General features: G+C 35.7%; 1 protein-coding gene and 1 long non-coding RNA gene across 2 annotated transcripts; both read right to left on the reverse strand.

The window, feature by feature from the left end:
• Positions 1 to 2,370: 2,370 nt before the first annotated feature.
• LOC142178809 (uncharacterized) lies at positions 2,371 to 2,943 on the reverse strand. The gene is made up of 2 exons (XM_075248530.1): positions 2,476 to 2,943; positions 2,371 to 2,418 (listed from the first exon to the last, which is right to left on the reverse strand). The coding sequence occupies exons 1-2, from the start codon at positions 2,941 to 2,943 to the stop codon at positions 2,371 to 2,373; spliced, it is 516 nt and encodes a 171-aa protein (XP_075104631.1).
• A 10,202-nt stretch (positions 2,944 to 13,145) lies between these two features.
• On the reverse strand, positions 13,146 to 20,073 carry LOC142178835 (uncharacterized). The gene is made up of 4 exons (XR_012707046.1): positions 19,905 to 20,073; positions 14,872 to 15,468; positions 14,301 to 14,685; positions 13,146 to 13,521 (listed from the first exon to the last, which is right to left on the reverse strand). It is a non-coding gene; the product is annotated as an uncharacterized LOC142178835 (long non-coding RNA).
• Between the last annotated feature and the right edge of the window lie 3,295 nt (positions 20,074 to 23,368).

Genomic DNA, 23,368 nt, shown 5'->3' on the forward strand with positions numbered 1-23,368 from the left:
TTCACCTTCTCCTGCTCAAGTTGCTCTTCCTTCTGGTGATGATGCCACTCTTCATCCTACCGGTTCAGATTCTACCCCACAGTGAAAGTTAAAAAGTTTGAAATGTTTCTTTTTTTTTTATTGGTGGAACATTTAGAGATTTACCCCTGGTCCCATTTGAGGGTAATGTTTTGGAAAATCTTACCCCTAGTCCATTTAGGGTTTTTTTTTGTATAAGACAATTAGGTTAGAACTAAGTTCATACTTAGTTTTAACCAAGTTATTATAATATCATCTTCTAAGTTTTTGTTCAACTTCTATGATATTTTATTCCGAGTTTCTGTACTACTCTTTTGTTATGAATTAAAAATACTTTAGTACTTCGTGACTTTTTGAAACAAGCACGATTTATAAAAGAGGGCCCTTTCATAAACGACACTTAATGAAGAAGACGTCTCAACTTCATAATGGTGTAAACATACGAAAGAAGAAATAGGAACACACACGTTTCTTTGAATAACTTTGAGGAAGTTTTGTATCTTTCGAACTTTCAAATTGTATAATACTTTACATGTATTCAAATATCATCTATAACTCTTTCGTAACTGTTTTCTTTACAACAGATTTTACAAAATTCAAGGGTATATCTTGCAACCCATGACTAAATATTGTCATTCGTAAAATTTTGAAATTTACATCCACGAGTATATTCTTCATAGGTTTTTGAATCAGGCTTGCATTTTTGGCTCTTGACTTTGCTCTTAACTTTTGATTTGTTGGGTAGACCATAGGCTTTACTTGAATTCTGACTTTTCCAGTCTTCTTTGCCTTCTTTTATATATATATATATATATATATATATATATATATATATATATATATATATATATATATATATATATATATAGTCCCCCAAGTGTTTGATCTTTGAAGTATGAAATCTCGAGCACTTGATTATTCCTTCCATGTGGTCCATTTCCTGAAAAGAAAAAATATACGGGACTCGGAGGTATATATAATTTAGATGACGACTGCTTAACCCTTTATATTTCCATCAGAAACGTTGCAACCCTAGACCTGGAATAATGTTGCTTCCGCGTATCTTTCAGGTCTAATATCATTATTTGGTGTGGGCTAGCTTTTTGCCTATCATCTAAAATTGTTAGCATAATTTTAGCTGTACAAAATAAAAATCGTAATTGAACGATACATGACCGTGGGTATTTCTTTTACTCAGAAATAGTATTTCTTTAAATGAACATCATTCCAACTCGAGGGTAAAACCTTTTCATCCATGGTTTCTAACTCGTAGGCACCTTTTCCAGCGATACCTTGAACTTTATAGGGTCCTTCCCAATTTGGATTTAACTTTCCTGCTCCGGTTATATTTATTGATTGGAAAACCTTTTTAAGAACGAAGTCCTCAATTTTGAAGTACCTGAGGTGAGCCTTTCTGTTGTAGTATCGTTCTATGATTTGCTTTTGTGCTGCCATCCGTATTAAAGCTGCTTCTCTTCTTTGTTCGAGTAAGTCCAAGTTTGTTCTTAATTCCTCATCGTTCGACTCTTCCGTTGTCAATGTGAATCTCGTGCTTGGTTCTCCTATTTCAATTGGGAGTAAAGCTTCTGAACCGTACATAAGCGAAAATGGAGTTTCTCCCGTGGCTGTTTTTGTTGTGGTTCTATAATCCCATAACACTCCTGGTAATTCTTCAGGCCAATTCCCTTTTGATTTTTCTAGTCTCTTCTTCAAATTATGGATGATAATCTTATTTGTTGACTCAGCTTGTCCATTTGCCACGGGATGGTAAGGTGAAGAGGTTATTCGTTTGATTTTCCAACTTTGAAAGAACTTTGTAATTTTTGAGCCTATAAATTGTAGGCAATTATCACATACGATTTCTTTTGGAACTCCAAACCGGCATATAATGTTTTGCCAAATGAAGTCTTTCACCTCTTTTTCTGGTGTCTGTTTGAAAGCTCCTGCCTCTACCCATTTTGAAAAGTAATCTGTTAACACTAATAAGAATTGTACCTTTCCTTTAGCTTGTGGTAAAGGCCCTACTATATCCATTCCCCATTTCATAAATGGCCATGGGGAAATAACTGTATGTAATAACTCTGCAGGTCGATGCATATTGTTGGCATATCGTTGACACTTATCACATTTGGCTACAAAAGTTTTTGCATCTTCTTCCATTTTAGGCCAGTAGTATCCTGCCCTGATTAGTGTTTTAACTAAAGATCTTCCACCTGCGTGATTTCCGCAATGTCATTCATGTACTTCCCTCATCACGTACTCAGTTTGATTGGGTCCAAGGCACCTTGCTAAAGGACCGCCAAATATTTTTCGATATAAATTATCTCGAATTAGGCAGTAACGAGCAGCTTTTCATCGAAGCACTTGAGATTCTTTCTTGCCTTCAGGTACGATCCCGCACTGTAAAAAATTAACAATCTCGTTTCTCCAATCCCAGGTTAAATTATTAAAGCTTACCTCATATTTATCCAGGTCAAGTGCTGAAAGAAATATATGTATTAAAATAGCATTTTCTTCACTCGTTACTTCTGCAACTGAAGCAAGGTTAGCCAACGTGTCTGCTTCTGTATTTTCTTCCCTGGGTATTTGCACGATCTTCCATGATTGAAATTGCCTGACCAGTTCTCGTACCTTTTCCAAGTATTGTTGCATTCGTGCCACTCTAGCAGTATAAGTCCCTTGCATCTGATTGACTACCAGTTGAGAGTCATTTTTAATCATGATTTGCTCTATGGAGAGTTCTCGTGCTAGTTCCAAACCTGCAATTACAGCTTCATACTCTGCTTCATTGATAGTAATAAGGTAATATTTAATTGCTTGTCTTATACTTTCACCCGAGGGTGGGATTAAGACAATACCTAAACCGGCTCCTTTGACATTTGAAGAGCCATCAGTAAATAAAGTCCACGTACCTTTGTCCTCCATTATATTATTTTGTCCGCAGACAAAGACTATTAATATAATGGATATCAATTGGATATGATAATAAGTGTGTGAGGAATATTATAAGTGATGTGGGGTCTAAGGAGAGCCCTAAGATCAAGTCAAGTTGGGAATTTCATGATAGACTAAAGTTCCAAATGAGTACGCATAAGACTAAACTTTGGACTAGCATATATACATATATATAAGGAGTTATGTGGTGGATGACCTATCAAATTAAAGGTCTTTGAGTCTAGTTTCTAACGCTTCAAAACGTTTGTCATTTCGGCATTCCTACAAGAAGTTATGATCAAATTACCAAAGGCTGGTGGAGGAGTCTGCGGATGGGAAGCATCCGAGGCCACGTCCGAAAGAAAGGCTGGCAGTGAAGTACTGCCATAGCATCCAGGTCCGCATCCGAACTTCAAAGAGGAGTGAAGTGGGGATGTGAAGCATCCGGGGCAACATCTGAAACCCAGAAATCTGGGCCTATAAATACAATACAATTTCGGGGTTCATTTTCCCCATTTCTTTTGGACGAATTTTGGAGCTCTTCTCCATTGTCTCAAGACCACCAACTCCCCTTTTCTTCAAGGTAAGCAATCCCCATTATTTTGGTGTGAAATTCCATCATTTGTACACCAGTATTGATGAAATCACGTAAAATACATAGATCTTCAAGAAATTTATTCAAGAACTCAAAGGAGGGTTTTGCAAGATTTATTCCAAAAGGTAATCCTATACCCTTAGACTTACATGTATGGATATATTATGGGAATATGAGTATGAATTAAGTATAGAAACTCGTGTTATGGTGATTGAAAGCCATAAGTTTCCAATTTAAATACATAACCATTGTAGAGATTGAAAGGTAATTATTGGATAGAATTTTGTTGGTTGGGTGAGAATGGTTGGTCATACATGTGATGTTAGGATTATAAATTGTAAAAGAATGATTGTGGGATGAATTATTGGTAAATTATGGTAGTTGGAAGAACTATTTCTATGGTTAAGAAATGTATAAATGTATGCCCACTAGGTGTTTGGTAAATTGTCTAAATGGCCTAAATTATGGAATTTGTTACTAATGTTGGTTCCAATGGATGTTGATATTGTAGATTGAAGTTGCTTAGTATAGTAGATCGTTGTAGTAACATTAAGGGGTGAATTTTGTTTCGGATCGTTGGCACTGAATTGAGGAGACAAGAAGGCATTCAGAGGTGGATACGTGCGGAATGAAATTTCCTAAGTATTGATTAGCTTGCTCGACGTTGGGTTCACCTTGTTCGAGGTAAGTAACTCTTCTAATCTTGGAGCTAAGGCTATGAACCCTGAATATATGTATTTCGTGAATTGTTGGGAGGTGACGCACATGCTAGGTGACGGGCGTGTGGGCGTGCACTATAGAAATTGTGACATAATTGTTTATGTGAAATTGTGTAGTAAATAATCTTGGCATTTTCTATGCGGTTTTATGTGTTAATGAAATTGAGTTAAAAATTATATTAAAAATTATGTTGAGGCTATGTTCCAGTATTATTGGGACCCACATAGTTCATATTGTTGTGAATTATTTATTTTAAATTGAAAATTCATACTCAGTCATATTCATTTCAGTGCATATCATATTTCAGTCTCTGCTGTTATTTATTGATACATCATATCATCATTTTGGGCTATTCTCATGACATTGTGAGCCCATGAGAGAGAGACTGGAGAGATTGATGACTGAGGGAGGCCGAGGGCCTGATTGTGAGGATATTTTTGGGATCGGGCTGCACGTCGCAGAAGGCCATGTTGGCTTTATATATATTATACTATTGCACGTGAGTTGGCCGTGTAGATCCTTATATTATACTATTGCACGTGAGTTGGCCGTGCAGCACGTGAGTTGTCCGTGCGGATCCAGATATTATTATAGCATGTGAGTTGTCCGTGCGGATCCAGATATGATATTATAGCACGTGAGTTGTCCGTGCAGCACGTGAGTTATCTGTGCTTATAGCGCTTGGGCTGTAGGATCCCCTCATGAGTCTGTACACACCCCCAGTGAGCGCAGTCGACTATAAACAGGGATCGGGCTGCACGCCGCAGCAAGTATTGTATAGCGCTGAGTGATTGAGTGTGCTGAGCACAGTGAGAGAGAATGCGAGACAATGAGATTGAGTACTCTGAGAGTGTGAGTACATGAGTGCAATCTCTTAGATACATTGCATTGACATGTACACATGACATATATGCATAGATATGTGTTTTTCTTATGATGTACGGTATCACATTATTCATGATTTCTCACACATATTGACATATGGGCATAGTGATGCATTTGTTTTACACTGGTTATCTGGGAAAGAAAATAAGATATTTTATTTATTATTGGAAGGATTTTGGAAAAATTACTGTTTTCAAACTTATTCATATTTTTGGTAACTTCGGTAAACGATTCGAGTTTTCATTGATATACTTGAAAGGCAGAACTATTTTCAAAAGTCATGATTTAGCTAAGCATTTATTCTTGAGTTACTTCTGGTATTACTTGTTTAATATTGTTATGAAATATTGTTGGTTATGGAAGTTGGACTCTGACCTTGGTAAAAGCTCGCCACTACTTTCAACCTAAGGCTAGGTTTGTTACTTACTCAGTACATGGGGTCGGTTGTACTGATACTGCACTTCTACACATTGCGTGCAGATATTGGTTGCCGTTGTGGCTGTGTTCGATGGTTGCCGGATTTGAAGATGTACCTGCGTTCCTGTTGTAGCTACCTCTTGTTCAGGGTAACCTTAGATTTATAAAAGCTCTGTTTATGTATTATTCAAATAGACTATGTATTTATTTCATTTTCGCTTTGTATACTCTATTCTTAGAAGCTCATGATTTGTACTACCAGTTCTTGGGGAAATGTATTGGTTTTTAGATATTCTCTTTTAAATAATTATTATTGTAATTGGATAATTAAAATTTGGCTTACCTAGCGGGTTGGGTTAAGTGTCATCACGACTAGTTGGATTTTGGGTCGTGACACAATACTACATGTCAATCTTTGTACCCCTTTTTTTGCTTGTGAGTATATCAGGTATTTCTTCAATAGCTTTAATCTGTGCAGGATTTACTTCAATTCCTCTATTAGATACGAGAAAGCCTAGAAACTTATCTGAAGCTACGCCAAAAGCGCACTTTTATGGGTTCAGTTTCATATTATATCTGCGGAGGATCTCGAAGGTAGTTGAAAGATGTTGAAAATGATCTTTCGCTTGTGTATATTTAACCAACATATCATCAATGTACACTTCCATCATCTTCCCTAGGTGTTCTTGGAACATCTTGGTCACCAACCTCTGATACGTGGCTCCAGCATTTTTCAAGCCAAAAGGCATGACTTTGTAAAAATAAGTCCCCCTGTTTTTAATAAATGAAGTTTTTTCTTCGTCTAAGGGGTCCATTTTTATTTGATGATAGCCAGAATACGCATCTAGAAAGCTTAATAATTTGTGGCCTGTGGTAGCATCAATCAATTGATCTATATGCGGTAAAAGGAATGAATCTTTCGGGCATGCTTTATTTAAGTCCGTGTAATCCACACAAACTCTCCATTTACCGTTCTTTTTCGGAACTACCACAGTATTAGCTAACCAATTAGGATATTTTACCTCGTGTATTGAATCGATCTTTAAGAGTTTCTGTACCTCTTCATCGATCACTTGATTTTTGAATGATCATTGCTTCCTCTACTTTTGTTTGATAGGTATGAATGATGGATCTTCATTTAATTTTTGAGTCATCACCTCCGGAGGTATACCTCTCATATCTGAATGGGACCATGAAAAACAATCCGCGTTAGCTTTTAAATATTCAATTAACTTACCTCTCCTATATGGGTTTAACCTTGCTCCGATATGAATTCTTCGATCTGGCCATTGTTCGAATAGTGGAACAGCTTCAAGCTCCTCAATCGTTGTTTTAATATTTTTGTTCTCCTCTGGCTTTTGAATTACATCTGGTCTGGAGTCCATGTCTGTTTGTTTTGATACAATTTCTGTTGAAATTTGATTTACCGCATCTTTCTCACTTGCACCCGCATCTTTTTGACTTGCATTCGTATCTTTTTGACTTGGTTGTATCACCGAATTGATACTCCTTGAAGTTTGTTGATCTCCTCGAATCTATTGAATTCCCCCATTTTTAAGGGAATTCGATAACCTGATGTAATATGGATGGCACAACATCCATATCATGAATCCACGGCCTCCCAAGAATCACATTATAGGTCATATCCGTGTCTATCACTTGAAATTTTGTTTCTTTGATGACCCCTTCTGCGTATGTGCTTAGTTCAATCTCGCCGTTGGTAATAACGGTTGAGTTATCAAACCCAGATAAGGAACGTGCTTTTGGAACTACACGATCGCCCATCGGCATTTCGTTCACCACTCGTAATAGAATGATATTCATAGAGCTACCTGGGTCAATCAAAACTCGTTTTACATTAGTATCATGTATAAGTAAAGATATTACCAGTGCATCATTGTGAGGAATCATTAATCCATCAGTATCTACATCATAAAAGGTTATGTTGTCGTCTTCCAGAGTTTGGCGAGTTCGCTTCCCGTGAGTTATTGTGAACTTTATTGTTTTTCTCGCGGCTGTATAGGTTACGCCGTTGACTTCTTCTCCGCCGTTTATCACATTTACTGTTCTCTTTGGAGATGGAAGTTTTGGGGGCTCTTGCCTATTTTTCATGTAAGCTTGTTTACCTTTCTCGCTGAACAATTCCGTTAGATAGCCCTGCTTCAATAAATGTTCCACCTCACCTTGTAATAATCTGCAGTCTGATGTTCTATGGCCGTGGTCATTATGGAACTCGCACCAAAAGTCTGGGTTTCTTCTATTTGGATTTGATCTCATCTCTTTAGGCCATCGTACCTTATCCCTCATGCTTCTTAAAACAGCGACCAACTCGGAGGTACTCACGTTAAAATTATAGTCCCCAATCCTTGTGTTTGTATTAGCATCTCTGTTACTTTCACCTCGATCTTTTCTGAATCTCGACGATGACGAACCTGAATCTCTATTTGCGAACCTGTGATCAGCCCGCACGTTTTCGAATTTGGAACGAGCTATTCGCCCCGAAGGTCCCATATAAGGCTCGTACCTATTCTTATCGGACCTCTTCTCAGATTCTGACTGCCTCGAACCTGGTTTTTCTTCAACCCTTGACTGAGCTATGATATCTTCTTCGATCCGTAACTTGGTACTGTACCTATTATAGACATCATTCCATGTCATGGCAGGGAATTCTCGTAGGCTCTTTTTAAGCCTCCTCGTAGCTTCTGAAGTTTTCTTGTTTAAATTGCTTGCAAATGCCATGGCTACCCAATTGTCAGGTACTCTTGGTAGCAACATTCTTTCACGTTGGAATCTGTCTATGAATTCTCGAAGCAATTCTGTATCTCCTTGCTTTACTTTGAATCACTACAAAAAAACTGAAATTAGCTACGAACGCCGTCGCTAATCTGTCGCTAAATCGTCCGTAGCTAGCAGAATTTCTTGATAATCTGTCGCTAAATGAGATTAGCGACGGATCTTTCTATTTAGCTACAGAATTTATCCATTGCTAAAACCAGATTTTTTAGTAGTGAATAAATCCTCCATTATCTTTTCAACTTTTTGTGCACCTGAGTGTGCTTTTATAAATAGATCTGCAAGCTCAGCAAAAGAGTTAATAGAATTTTCTGGTAAAAGAGAGTACCATGTTAACGCTCCTTTAGTAAGTGTTTCCCCAAACTTTTTGACCAGCATAGATTCAATCTCCTGTTTGGTTAAATCATTGCCTTTTACTCCCATGGTGAATGCAGTAACGTGGTCACGTGGATCGGTCGTTCCATCGTATTTCGAGATGTCAGCCATTTTGAAATTTTTGGGAATTGGTAATGGAGTTGCGGTTGGTTTTCATGGTTGTTGTGAATATTTGTCGAAATTAATTCCTTTGATCACAAGTGGTACGTCGGGTATTTTCTCAATACAGTCGTTTTGTTCTTTCACTTGTTTTTGCAAGGTTAGTATTAAAGTTTGTAAATCGGAATTATTAGGCGTACCTGATCTCCCATCACGTGAATCGTTGGGAGTTCCTCTGCTTCCAGAATTAGCCAACCCTGATCGTGGAATTTTCACAGTTGCAGTATTGTTTGGTGGAGGCGTGGGTGGCACAACTGGTAGTCCCCTCACGAAAGCCTGGAGAGCATCATTCACATACTCGTAATTAAGTGCTTCACAGCATCCTGCTCGACAGTTTGTTCATTTTTATGTTGTTCATTGTTATGAGTAGTGGATCTTTCTGGTGATGCTTCTCTTGAATTGCGTGGGGTTCCTTAAGGTGACAGAACTGGAGTTCCCTCAACCTGCTGGTTGTTGTCATTGACATTCGACATGATTCAGTTGAGAGAGAGTGATTTGGAAAGTAAGATAAGATTATCAGATTCCCAGTAACAGAACTAATTTGTTTAACCAAAGAATTAGATTCTCAGTCAAAGCCTATTTTTAGAAGTACTCGGGTTACTGATAATCAAGAAATTCAATATTTTCTCAGAAATAAGCAAGGAAATTAGAATAAGAAATGACAAAGTAATCAATAGAAAGCACAAGAAAGTAATTATATTCCAATAATAAGGAGAACGTGTCTGTACAGATGACATTTCTTTCCCTTATATAGAGGTCTTCAAGTACAACATCTTTTCCCTTTTAAGACCGAGTCATTATAAGCATTAATGATATTAATGAAATATTATAATTAGTAATCGTAACTGTTCGTGAAGATTCTATAACGTTTGTAATGATCCACGCTCATTAATTGAAGATCCATGAATCTTCCCTTTTTACTGTCTTGGTTCATTCCACTAGTGCCTATTCATATAACTTAAAGAGACTCGAGCAACCATTTCTTTTAACCTCGTGGGTGATTTGTTCGTATCCGCTGCGACTCGTCTCTCTTTTACTGCTCCTCTCCAGCTGTCGCTTTTCTAGTGATCCACATGCCTTGCCTTGTCAACCACATAATTAACTCCACATGTAACATTTATTTTTACCAATACAACATGTATACTAACAATAAATTTTCAGTTTTACTTGTCACTTTGCGCATATCAAGAAAAGACTATTTGCAACAAATTATTCGTCATACAAAATAAATTGCAATCACAATATAAATATGAAGAAACATAATTTTATTGATAAAATGATGCAGGTACAATTCTGTTTGTTCCCTTGTTCTTCTCTCTAGATCGTTCTACGTAATTCGAGGGCTTAACCAGTGTATTTCTCGAACGTAGGATGATGCGAATTTCCTTAGGATGTATTTGATCTTCACGAAAAGGAAGAACATCCGTTGATCACTTCGACGACTTTGAGAAAGACAATATTTGATGTCTTTGATCTCTTTGTGAATATTCCATGTATTTTTATGAAATTTCGAGATGCTTTCAAAGGGAATATGTGGTCCTTTTTTATAGGTGTAGTTAGAATTTTGGGTAGAGTACCCTCCAAGCTAGGGTTTCAGGTAGAGTAGCCTTCAAGTTAGGGTTCCAGATAGAGTAGCCTCCACGAAAACCTCGATGAACTCTACTTGTAGTATCTTAAATTTAGGATTTTGCCCAAATTTCATATGGATTTGATCCGATAAAATTTTAATGTCTACAAATGCCCCCTACTTCAAAGCTTGTCGGGGCGTAGATTTACAATATCGTCATAGACGAGGCTTGAAGTACCAGCAAAAAAGATACCACATTCTTTTCACTGTGAGAGAAGAGATGAAGGGCAGATTTGGTCCCACTTGGCGTGCCAATTTGTTTGCAACAAATTATTTGTGATACAAAATAAATTACAACCACAATATAAATATGAAGAAACATAATTTTATTGATAAAATGATGCGGGTACAATTCTGTTTGTTCCCTTGATTCTACTCTCTTCGTAATTCGAGAGCTTAACCAGCGTATTTCTCGAATGTAGGATGATGCGAACTTCCTTAGGATGTATTTGATCTTCACGAAAAGGAAAAACATTCGTTGATCATTTCGACGACTTTGAAAAAGACAATATTTGATGTCTTTGATCTCTTTGTGAATATTCCATGTATTTTTATGGAATTTCGAGATGCTTTCAAAGGGAATATGTGGTCCCTTTTTATAGGTGTAGCTGGGATTTTGGGTAGAGTACCTTCCAAGCTAGGGTTTCAGGTAGAGTAGCCTCCAAGTTAGGGTTTCAGATAGAGTAGCCTCCACGAAAACCTCGATGGACTCTACTTGTAGTATCTTAAATTTAGGATTTTGCCCAAATTTCATATGGATTTGATCCGATAAAATTTTAATGTCTACAAATGTCCCCTACTTCAAAGCTTGTCGGGGTGTAGATTTACAATATCGTCATAGACGAGGCTTGAAGTACCAGCAAAAAAGACACCACATTCTTTTCACCGTGAGAGAAGAGATGAAGGGCAGATTTGGTCCCACTTGGCGTGCCAATTTGTTTGCAATAAATTATTTGTGATACAAAATAAATTGCAACCACAATATAAATATGAATAAATATAATTTTATTGATAAAATGATGCGGGTACAATTCTGTTTGTTCCCTTGATTCTTCTCTCTCAGTAATTCGAGGGCTTAACCAGTGTATTTCTCGAACGTAGGATGATGCGAATTTCTTTAGGATGTATTTGATCTTCACGAAAAGGAAGAACATCTGTTGATCACTTCGACGACTTTGAGAAAGACAATATTTGATGTCTTTGATCTCTTTGTGAATATTCCATGTATTTTTATGGAATTTCGAGATGCTTTCAAAGGGAATATGTGGTCCCTTTTTATAGGTGTAGTTAGGATTTTAGGTAGAGTACCCTCCAAGCTAGGGTTTTAGGTAGAGTAGCCTTCAAGTTAGGGTTTCAGATAGAGTAGCCTCCACGAAAACCTCGATGGACTCTACTTATAGTATCTTAAATTTAGGGTTTTGCCCAAATTTCATATGGATTTGATCCGATAAAATTTTAATTTCTACAAAGATATTTTTTTTTTCTGTTCTACCCACAGTATTTATTACTTATTTTAAATCATTTTCTCAAATCCAATAAAATATGTATCAATTAATATGAGTATGATGGTAAATTATGCACTTTATTTATTATTTTCTTAAGGAGCGCGAAAAGTCAAAATGTGCCGAGTCAAATGAATGGAGGGAATATATATATATATAGAGAGAGAGAGAGAGAGAGTGAGAGTTTGTACTCATAAAAGTTTATATCCACATGGACTAAAAGAATTAAAGGGTGATGTAGAACCGAAATACATAGAAACAATTTCTTCTGGAATTCCTTGTCTGAAACACTTTCCTAGAGAATTCCGACATAAGAGTTATAAGAAAATAATAAATACTTCATGGACATGGGCAAGAATGCTACCCATTTAAATTTGACAAATTAATATGATAGCTATGTTACGTAGTTTAAATAAAGACTTTTTATAAGGAAAAATCTTAATTGATTTTAAAGTCTTAAAATATTAGGAGTTCTTATTAGTTAGTTCAAATAAGGAAAGATTTAAAATATAAAATTTTAGTTGATTTTAAAGGCCTAAATGTTAGAAAAAATAATTAAATGACAATCTTGTCCAATATAAAATCTAGTTTTAAAGGATAAAAAAGGCGAACAATATTTCGCTAAAAGGTTTCGTGCTTTTAATATAGTATACTAGTCTCTATGTTCGTACGTAGCACAAGAAATACATATTGTCAATAATAAACTTTCAATTGCATATATTGTTGAATATGTACACCGTACGAAATCAATTCTTTAAAATAAATAAAAGATGCAATATATCATACAAACCATGTCATGAATAATGTTTTGACATAATATAGGAGGACAAATTGAAACTAAACATTGAATCACAAAGTTATGTGATTAAAGTTGTAAAATAACTTAAAGAATGCACTATTATTTACTATTTTATGTGAAGTTATGATTAACTTTAGTTAAGCCTTATTGTATATGAAGTCTAATATATATCTCAAGATAAAGATATATTGATACTAGAGAAAATAAAGCTTAAAAATCATTTAATCATTACAATCTTTAATGAAACTTTTTTCAGTTGAATGTTATTCCGTTTCAATTATTACACTTTTTTATGTCTAAAAGTTTAAATTCTTAGCCATACATTAAAAATACATTTGTTTGATTATACAGAAGAAACCATATTATACATAAGTTATCATTAAAAATATCGCACATTAATTTCCATAGAAAGCTTCAGCATGCTGCTGCACAACACGCAAAGCCTTGAGACGCTTAACAACTTGTTTCATTGCTGGCCTTTTCTGTTGTTTATATTCTATACACTGCATTGCAAGTTTTGTAATTTTAGGTCTATCACGAGGATCAAAGCCTGGATCAGCCTCAAGACTTTGTTGGACAAGTGAACACCCGCGCTTCTACTCTCTCGCACCGACATGTGTGTTTCTAGCTCTTTTGCTCATAAGACTTAGGAGAACAATCCCAAATGCGTAAACATCAGATTTGAGTGACCACTTAACTACAATACATTTTTTTTTACATAAATGGTCAGTGCCCACAATAAGACAGAGAAGAAAAGGAATTACAAAATGGACTCTCACTGCTCAACAAAGCATTGCATTTGCTATTAGCAGCACTTCAAAGACTACTAGTATAGAGTCAATCCACTAAAAGGAAAAGACATGAAATACAAACGGTTTCAAAAAATTGCATAGCAGACATCTAATAGGAAAACATAATATAGTATTAAATAATACTTTATTTTTAAAACCGAGAAATCCCACAGAGCCAGTAGGTCACCGTTCTAAATTCGGTGGTTAATGGACTCTCCCCTCTATCCTAGGCTCCACTTAAATACCACGCTTTTCCCTACGGCAAGTTTTGAACCCGTGAAGTGCGGCTAACCCATACTTCAGGGATAGTTCCAGTTATTATATTTCTATGTGAAACTCTTCTTCTTCATAATGTTAAGAAAGAAAAGAAACGAGTGTGAAATATGGTTCATTCTAAATACAAACAAAACTGATGTAAATCATTTGCCTCTTTTGCATTCTCTTTCCTTCCACACTCTTCATTTTAAACATAATGTCAACCTTTGTTACATCAAATATAGTCAACCCGAGAAGAACAACAGCTCCAAGAGGTTTATTGAGAAATGCGCCAAAAACTTCAAAAGAAGCAAAGTCATGGGACACCTCTAAGAGAAAATATTACCTTCAACTTCATTTGACAATGGGCATAACGCTAATTTGCTAGTGCATATTTGATGGAAACAAAAGAAGGGACTCAGTTGCATACCGCATTCAGCGACGAATGGATCAATGTAGCCACACGTACCAACCCTGTACTCTTCCTCATTGATTTTAGTATCCAAACCCTCTCCAACTAACATACCAAACTCAAACAAAATTGGGGTGAAATTCTGGAGAGATGAAACCCAAAATATATATTCAAGTCACTTGCGAATTACTGAATACAGCATAACAGAATCTTGACAACCAATATTGATGCGAAGTACACCAAGTAAACGACAAAACTTAGTTAAAATATTGTACCTGGTCAACCGCTATGTGAGCTGGATCAAAGTTGCGAAGCATGTATGACGAATTCCCATCATGCAGATAATTAAGCAAGCAAGCTAATGCAAGGGCAGTCTTAACCCTCTGCAGCCATTTGAAATCATCTGGACAAGCAAAGCAAAATGTTATTGGATTGTTTGTATCAAAGGACTAGAAATGCCTACAGATTCTTTGCTCAAAGGATTCACTATGGCCTTGGTTTGAACCCAAACATAAGCTAGACTTAACAGCAGAAAATATATAAGGTTGAATCTGCATAAAAGATGAGTAAATGTGAGAGAAGAAGGCACCTCGAATAATGAAGTTATGCAAGGTGTCCTGTGGATTTAATTAGATCATAAACGATACCCAGAGTTCTCCCCTCGCGACAACATCCAATCACTTTCACTAAGTTGGGATTGCCCCTAAACCTTGGAGCTTGCAAAAATTTCAGTTCATCCGACCAGCACAAGCAATCTTTCAGAGTAAGCATAGACTAAGGAAACAATCGGTTAAGGCAAGGAAGCAAAAGCATTAGCGTGCATATACACATAGAGACAAACACCAACCTCTAATCTTGGCAGTTTGTCATAGCTAACATCAAAATATCGCATTTCACCAACCATAATCTTGACAGCGACATCCTTGGTAAATTTTATCTTGATCAGAACCAATGAACATTTTCCCACGATAGAGCTCCCCAAACTGGGTGAGTCCGATAAGATTCTCCGAAGAAAATTGACGCGTAAACAGACGCAGGTCCTCCCAACTGAGATCAAGAAGATCATTCTTCACGGGACATTCCTCCTCAACAAGCTGATCCTCCTCCTTAACATGATCATCCTCCTCCTCAACATGATCATTCTTAACATGCAATTTCTTTCGTATGCAATGAAGGTTGAAGCATCCTGTAAACAAGTGAGAAATATAGCATAGCATTATCACATATTGATTCGCAGAATACTGCTAAGAATCATCTGGTTACTAGTACAAGAGATAATTATTTAGGAATAAAATATGGGATTATTTTATCCTACATTTAGTTGAATTTTCTTTAATTCAGATAAGCAATCTCGGGATTATTTATGCCAAAATTATGGTATTACTTCTTTATTACACATTATGTGGGACAACAATTTCATAATAACTAATCCCGAAATAAACATAACAAAATGATACATATGTTCTTTATGGCTCTTCTCCCAATATATTTCTAGCAAGTCAAGTTTAAAATTAGAAATAAAAGTTTCTCCAAGTTTATCTAATATAAAACCGAATACGTGCTTTACATTACACTTCGTGTATCCCATTTTTAGTGCAATGATCGAAACATTTATCAATAATAGTATATCCACTAAATAATCTCATCATTACTTAATCGGGTATTATAATCTCAACATCATAATTCCAATATAAACTGGTTCACGGACAAAACACATCCCCTTAGAAATAAAGATATTATATCATCTTGTTAGGATCGGGAACCCGGGTAGTGCAGAATATAGCCAAGCAACGGTATAATGACAATAACAAAGACAATTGAAGTTGATAACAATAACAATTAAAGTAGATAAAGAAGACACAAATTTAACGTGGTTCGGTCAAAGTGACCTACATCCACAAGCGGAGAGGAGCAATTTACTATAAGAATAAGAGTACAAAAGAGAGTACAAAATTAGAGTAAACACTCTAATTAATCCCAAATACCCTAAGAGAATAACCTCACAAGATCACTCCAAAGAAAGGTTTCACACAAGTGCTTCCCAACACTTAACTCTCATACAAAACACTCTTAATAAAGGAAGAAAGGAAGAAACAAGAAATGAAGACTCAAGTCTTGTTGGTGTGTCTAAAATGAACTAATAGCCTTCCCTTTTATAGGCAAAAAAGTCTTGGCCTCTTAGGTGTAAAAGAAGAGATATAACTTGTGCAAATAATGTCCAACACACAATGCAATATTTTTGGGTCCCAAAGAATATTGCCAACAAAGTCTACACTTTGCAAAGATGCTTATGCTTATGTGAGATGGACTCCATTAGCCAAAATATTGGCCATAATTACAAATCTCCACCTTGGCCTAATTTTGGATGATATAGCAAATTTTCTCCACCTTCTCCGCAAAAGCCTCAATGGGCATATGTTAAAATTTAATGCTATCAAAATCAGACAAGTTGGCTGATACCGAAACTGTAGTAAGGTCTATAACAGTGGATCCTAATAAAGTATACAACGAACCAGATCTGTGTGCTTTCATGATCACAAGAGCACCATGAGAAACTTTCAGAACTCCACCTTCACCTGTGTATTTGCACTCAAGAAATTCTAGAGTGCCCAAAGAGATGAGATTTTTCTTCAAGTGAGGAACATGTCTAACATCAGTGAGAATTCTCATCACACCATCGTGCATTTTGATTCGGACTGTACCTTTTTCAAAAACTTTGCAGGCAATATTGTTGCCCATCAAGACAACTCCACCTCCAATAGATTCATATGTGGTAAATAAATACCGATTGTGACACATATGATAAGAACAATCCGAATCTAAAATTCACTCATTATTAGATTTGAAACTATTATTAGTTGCTAAAACAATAGTTCCCTCAGTCTCATCAGCAGCTACACTTGCTTCGGCAGTGTCATTATTTTTTTGCTCATTTTTCCTTTCCTTATGCTTTTCTTTATTTTTCAGCTTATAACATTCGGAGATATTGTGACCTTTCTTATGACAATAGCGACACTCTAAATTATTGTATCTGGCTATGGAGTCGGATTTGCCCCTAACAAATAAGCCAACTTCCGCTTGAGTTCCACTAGCTTCCCCAGTAATATCACTATCTATCTGTTCTTTTGATTTTAAGATAAATTTAATATCCTTATAAGAGATATTATCCATTGCATAAAGCATAGTATCTCTTATATGCTTAAAAGATGGGGGTAGAGAACAAAGCAGTAACACGGCTTGATCCTTATCTTTAATTTCAGCATCTATATTACTCAAATCCATAAGAATGGAATCAAAGGTGTCAAGATGAGAGAGAATAGAGGTACTTTCACCCATACGAATTGTATAAAGCTTCTGCTTCAGGTAAAGTCTATTTTCTACCGTCCTCTTCATATATAAGGTTTTCAATTTTTCCCACATGACTTTAGCTGTGGTTTCTACAAAAACTTCAAGTAAAAGCTCATTTGAGAGATTTAAAATGATACATGTTTTTGCCTTTTTTTTCTATGATGGCAAACTCCTCGTCCGTCATTTTATCCGGCTTCTTCTCTTTTCCTTGCAACGCCAAGTCTAAGCCATCCTGAATTAGGATAGCTTCCATCTTTAATTGCCACATTTCGAAGTTTGCACTTCGGTCAAATTTCTCAACATAGGTCTTTGTTAGAGTCATTTTGGCTATTGAAACTAACCCGGTTAGATCCGGCTCTGATACCAATTTGTTAGGATCGGAAACCCGGGTAGTGCGGAATATAGCCAAACAACGGTATAATGACAATAACAAAGACATTGAAGTTGATAACAATGATAATTAAAGTAGATTAAGAAGACACAAATTTAACGTGGTTCGGTCAAAGTGACCTGCGTCCACAAGCGGAGAGGAGCAATTTACTATAAGAATAAGAGTACAAAATTAAAGTAAATACTCTAATTAATCCCAAATACCCTAAGAGAATAACCTCACAAGATCACTCCAAAGAAAGGGTTCACACAACTGCTTCCCAACACTTAACTCTCATACAAAACACTCTTAATAAAGGAAGAAAGGAAGAAACAAGAAATGAAGAATCAAGTCTTGTTGGTGTGTCTAAAATGAACTAATAGCCTTTCATTTTATAGGCAAAAAAGTCTTAGCCTCTTAGGTGTAAAAGAAGAGATATAACTTGTGAAAATGATGTCCAACACACAATGCAATATTTTTGGGTCCCAAAGAATATTGCCAACAAAATCTACACTTTGCAAAGATGCTTATACTTATTTGAGATGGACTCCATTAGCCAAAATATTGGCCATAATTACACATCTGAACAGTAACCCCTGTAATTGTATACTCTCTTATAGAAACCGGTGGAGATGAAATACCAAGAAAGAGCTAATTGCAATCCATAGCAAGAGCAACTTTTCAGTTTCAAAAGTTTATCTATTCCACAAAAATTGCTTATTTGAATCCATGCCTCCATTACCCGCCAATCGAAAGAAACAATCAATAATGATAAAAAAGCAATTATAAAAACTCATATATTCTTTTGCCTTTGTAAAAGAGTATGGGGCTTCTGATCGAGGAACAAACAAGACTAAACAAAAATCCTAGAAAAGCAAATACATCAGCCTGATTTAAAAGAAGATATAAATAACAATTATCATATGTAGATGGAAGATATGAGGCATTATGTTTTTCCAGTTAGAAGTGGCGAAAGGGAAAGAGAATACTTGGATTTTTTTGCTGTAAAATTGTGGTCTATTTAATCGCATGGAAGGCGGGATTCTGCAAGGTAACTACATGGAACTTTCCAATGGAAAATTTGCCATAAATTGAACAAAAAAGCGTTATATTAGGATACTGATAAAATATCAAAACCTTCTATTTATACTAACATCATTCGATATCCAAGATTGCCTTTCAGAAGTTATTCTCTTAATTTATTCAAGAGTAAAATGAGAAATGGCCCTTTTATTACATTTTGTTGAAATCAATAAATAATCAAATATTTTTTTATCATAAAATAATTTTAAAAAAATGACCCTAAAATATCAATGTGGTCGAAAAATACATAATTTGACCAAAAGATCTGATGTGAGCCTCCTAATTATTTAATAGGATATCTTTATCAACCAAAATCTTGATAGCGACATCATTAATAATTTCACCTTGATAAAACCAATGGGGTAAAAGTAAATTTCTTTTGTATATAAATTTTTTTTGAATCCCCTTGAAATAAATTTAAAAAGTGCTTTTAGTGAAGTGGCTAAAATGGTTTTAAAATGGTTCATAACTTCATGTGTATGTGGAGTTACTCTGTGTATTTATTCAAAAGTAAAATGAGAAATGACTCCTTTCTCTTTTTTACTTTTTGTGGGAAACATCAAATAAGCAAATGCTTTGATTATTATAAAATGACTATTTAAAAAAGTGCCGCACGTTCTTGAATCAGACTAAAAATGTCATATAAAATGAAACACATGAAATCATATAAAATTCTTCTAATCAAAGCATAGATAACTAAATATAAACCTGTCCTGAAAATACATATTTTGACCGGAAAAATCTGACGTGGCTCGAATATGTTTCAGAATCGTAATACTCAAAGGTAAAGCAAACCATCACAAATTTGGAGACCACCGTACCATCAATTTCATAGGATACACTATTACTTCCTCAAACTTTTCCGGTTGACGGTCTAGGCAAAGAGAAACTAGAAATAGCTAGGAAGGGAATCAAAGAAAGAGGAGGTCAACGGCGGTGTTAAATTTCCAGTGCAGTTTCATTCAAAAGAGCAAGATAGAGCTTTTTATGTTTTTATGTTGCAACTCAGAAGATTAAAATGGTGGTTTTATTTTTAATATTTGGTGAAATATTGCAACTAATTTTACGATTTTTGTCCTTTATTACACAAATAAAGAGTTGAATCAAATAATTGAAATTTGGCGTCACTCGCCGACGAAGAATTTTTGTCGAGACTCGGAATCTTTAACGGGAAAGGATAATACAAAGAGATTATCTTTTAGTGTCAAAATAAACTTTTAAAATTGTTAATTCAGGAAGTCAACTTGGCCTCATTTTTTTTTTTTAAAGATTAAGATGACTGAATCTTAATACATATCTGAATATCGAGATGCGTATTAAGATTAAGCCATTTGAATCTGAATACATATCTAAATATTAAAAATATATTTTAAGATATGAATACTATATGATAAAGACTATTTGTTTTTTAAACATTTGAATATATATAATTTATCTTTATTTAAAAACTAACAAACATAAATTCAAATAAATACTAACTAATCTTTTATTCTATCAATAATATATATAGGGTAGTTGGTGGTGGTGATGGCTAACGAAGGTACTTGTGAGTGCTGACTAGAAGCGGAGGTTGGTGGTGATTTTGGTTGATGGTGGTGGTTCTGGGTAGTATCTAGCGGTGATTGGTAGCAATAGCGATTATGATTGATGGTGGTGGTGGATGGTATTAATTAATAAAGGTGGGTGGTGGTGGTTGTTGATTGAGAAAGGTGGTGATAGATGGTGGTAGTTTATAATGGTGGGCGGTGCCGGCTATGGTTATTGATGGTGATGAGGTAGTTGGTGGTGATTGTTGAGGTGGGTGAGGGTGTGGTTATAGTTGAGGATAATGGTGGTGGGGGTGGTGGCGAATATGGTTGAGGTTGGTGGTGGTAGTTGATAATGGTGGCCGGTGGAGGCTATAGTTGAGGATGGTGGTGGTGGTGGTGGTGGTGGTTGATAATGGTCGGCGGTGACGGCAGTTAATAATGAATGTGAATTATAGTATCTTAATGAAATTAAATCTTTGTTATAGATCTTAATCATACAGACTTATTCAGACTCATTAAGTGGTTGTGAAGTAGAAAAAACACATTTAATAATTAAGATCTGAATAATAAAGATTCAGACTTTAAAAACAAACACACTTTATATCTGAGATAATGATTAAGATTCAGACCTGGATTAAGTGCAAACAAATAATACTTTAATGACCTTTTTTTGGTATCGGATATCCCTGAAGGACCACGTCAACACCAATGTAGTTTATGTGCATCCTGTTTATTAATGCCAGACTACAAAATCATACCATCATCTTTTTTATATATTCTGTTTAATTGAATGAAATATGATTTCAGACGTCTAGTCGATGATTTGAGGACATCATCGATTTAAAGAAACATTACGTCACCACATGAAGTCATATAGAAAAAAATATTATAAAAAATCAGAATTGCGTGACACAAATAAGTATAAATCAATTACATCTACTTAATCAAAACTGCAAGTGATATGCCACAATTTTGAAGATAGTTTTTGTACCTACATGATATTTTACATGATCTTCCAAACCATTTGCAGCTCTCAGGAAATGAAGTAATCGAAAGAATTTACTTGCTCTCCCCCCGGAGAAGTACAAAATTGATATGAAACCACATTAGTACTAAATTAAATATGGAATTTGTCCTCGCATACAAAATATAATTAACTGTGAAAACAATGAATTGATTATTTAATTTAGATATTAAATAACGGTGTATAATAACCATATGATTATTTTATATGTTTGTATTTCTACTTGAAAGTTTGGTGTATTGTGCGAAAATTGGATACACGAATATAATACGCGCAAGCAAACAAAGTTAATTTGAGGATGTCTTTGTTCCATTCGTTCCTACGGAGACCCAATCAATGGTAGACTCTCATGATTGAGTATTTGAGACAGAATTTTAGCTAGATAAGACATATAACCTCGATCATCATCCGGCGTCTTGTGATTTGATTGCCTAGATTATATTAACATGATTTTTTAAGCAATCTTTCACACTATAATCTCCAAAGATAATCATATCGTACTTAAAAATCAATGTGAAATAATTCAATATCCCAATTATAAAGCTTGACTGTATGTTAATTTGGTGTTATATAGGAGTGCATTGCTGATGTGGCCAAGGCAAAGGTTGAAGGGCGTGAGCCAGATAGGAAGGCATGGAAAAACGCTTTCTCAAGGGTTGATTGTGATTAAATAAGGGTAGATTGGAGTTTGGACTTGGGAATAGTTTAGATGTTATCAAGAATTTAAGATTTATTTTTAACTATTGGAATTAACAGTGTCAATTGCAATTGTGTTGTTAGATTTATTAGCTAACACCTCTATTTTGTTTTTAATTGTGTTTTTCGTGTTTGACCAAAACATACAATCGGTCCAAAAAATAACTTCAAGGACATTCTGATTGCTGGAGTATATGAAAAAAAGAAGAAGGAATATTTACCTAGCGATGCTATATATTATAAATGTATTACAAAAGCTGACATCGCACATTGTTTGTAATATATCCATAACAAAAGAGCTTGATATTCGGCGGCTAAAAATACATACTTTTAGTATGACTAGTTGACTACGCCTCATATCTTGTGTGTATCTGATATGATTTGCATTGATCTTGATGTATTTGGAGCTAATTACTTACTATGTGTAGGAGTGAATTGAACCAAGGGGAAATAAAAGAAATGAATTGAGATGAAAAGAACATAAAAGGATGAAATGCCGGGACGCTCATGTCGCGTCGTGTCCCATATAGACGAGCCATGAGAGTGATCCCTAGTGCAAAATATATAGTGGAGTCCAGCCAAGGCGAAGGCCAGCACGTGTGGGCATGAAGACAGATGCTTGCATTGCGAGCGACACAGAAGAGCCCTTCAGTTGTCCTGTCCGAAATCCAGCTCGCTCCCGGCTACACCTGCTTAGAAGTGGATTCGAACCACTAACACAAGGATATTCGGTCTATTCCCCTAATCAACTGAGCTACCTGAACGAACCACTTTCCTAAAGTCTGTTTTCTTCATGGAATAGCGCCTTACCTTACCCCTTGACTAGTAAGGGAAAAGCCCTCTACTAAACTAAAAAAAATAGAATAGATAGCTTTTTTTCGTTTGTTCGTCAAGCTTTCGAGCAGCTCTTTCAATTGTCGCCTAATCCCCCAACATGCTCAAGAACCGAGAGCTGTCCATGGACTGGACGGCCGGAGGGAGCTTGCTTTAGAAAGAAGATAGGCCGGTCAAAGAAAAATAAGGTGCAACGAGCTCT

This window comes from Nicotiana tabacum, unplaced genomic scaffold, assembly GCF_000715075.1.
Source record: "Nicotiana tabacum cultivar K326 unplaced genomic scaffold, ASM71507v2 Un00001, whole genome shotgun sequence".
Taxonomy (NCBI): domain Eukaryota; kingdom Viridiplantae; phylum Streptophyta; class Magnoliopsida; order Solanales; family Solanaceae; genus Nicotiana; species Nicotiana tabacum.

What these genes read in the sequence shown, in the direction of transcription:
- LOC142178809 (XM_075248530.1), bottom strand. Translation starts at nt 2,943, where the DNA reads ATGGAGGACAAAGGTACGTGGACTTTATTTACTGATGGCTCTTCAAAT. An exon ending in TTGACCTGGATAAATATGAG is followed by an intron (nt 2,419 to 2,475) that starts GTAAGCTTTAAT and finishes AATTTTTTACAG; the next exon opens with TGCGGGATCGTACCTGAAGG.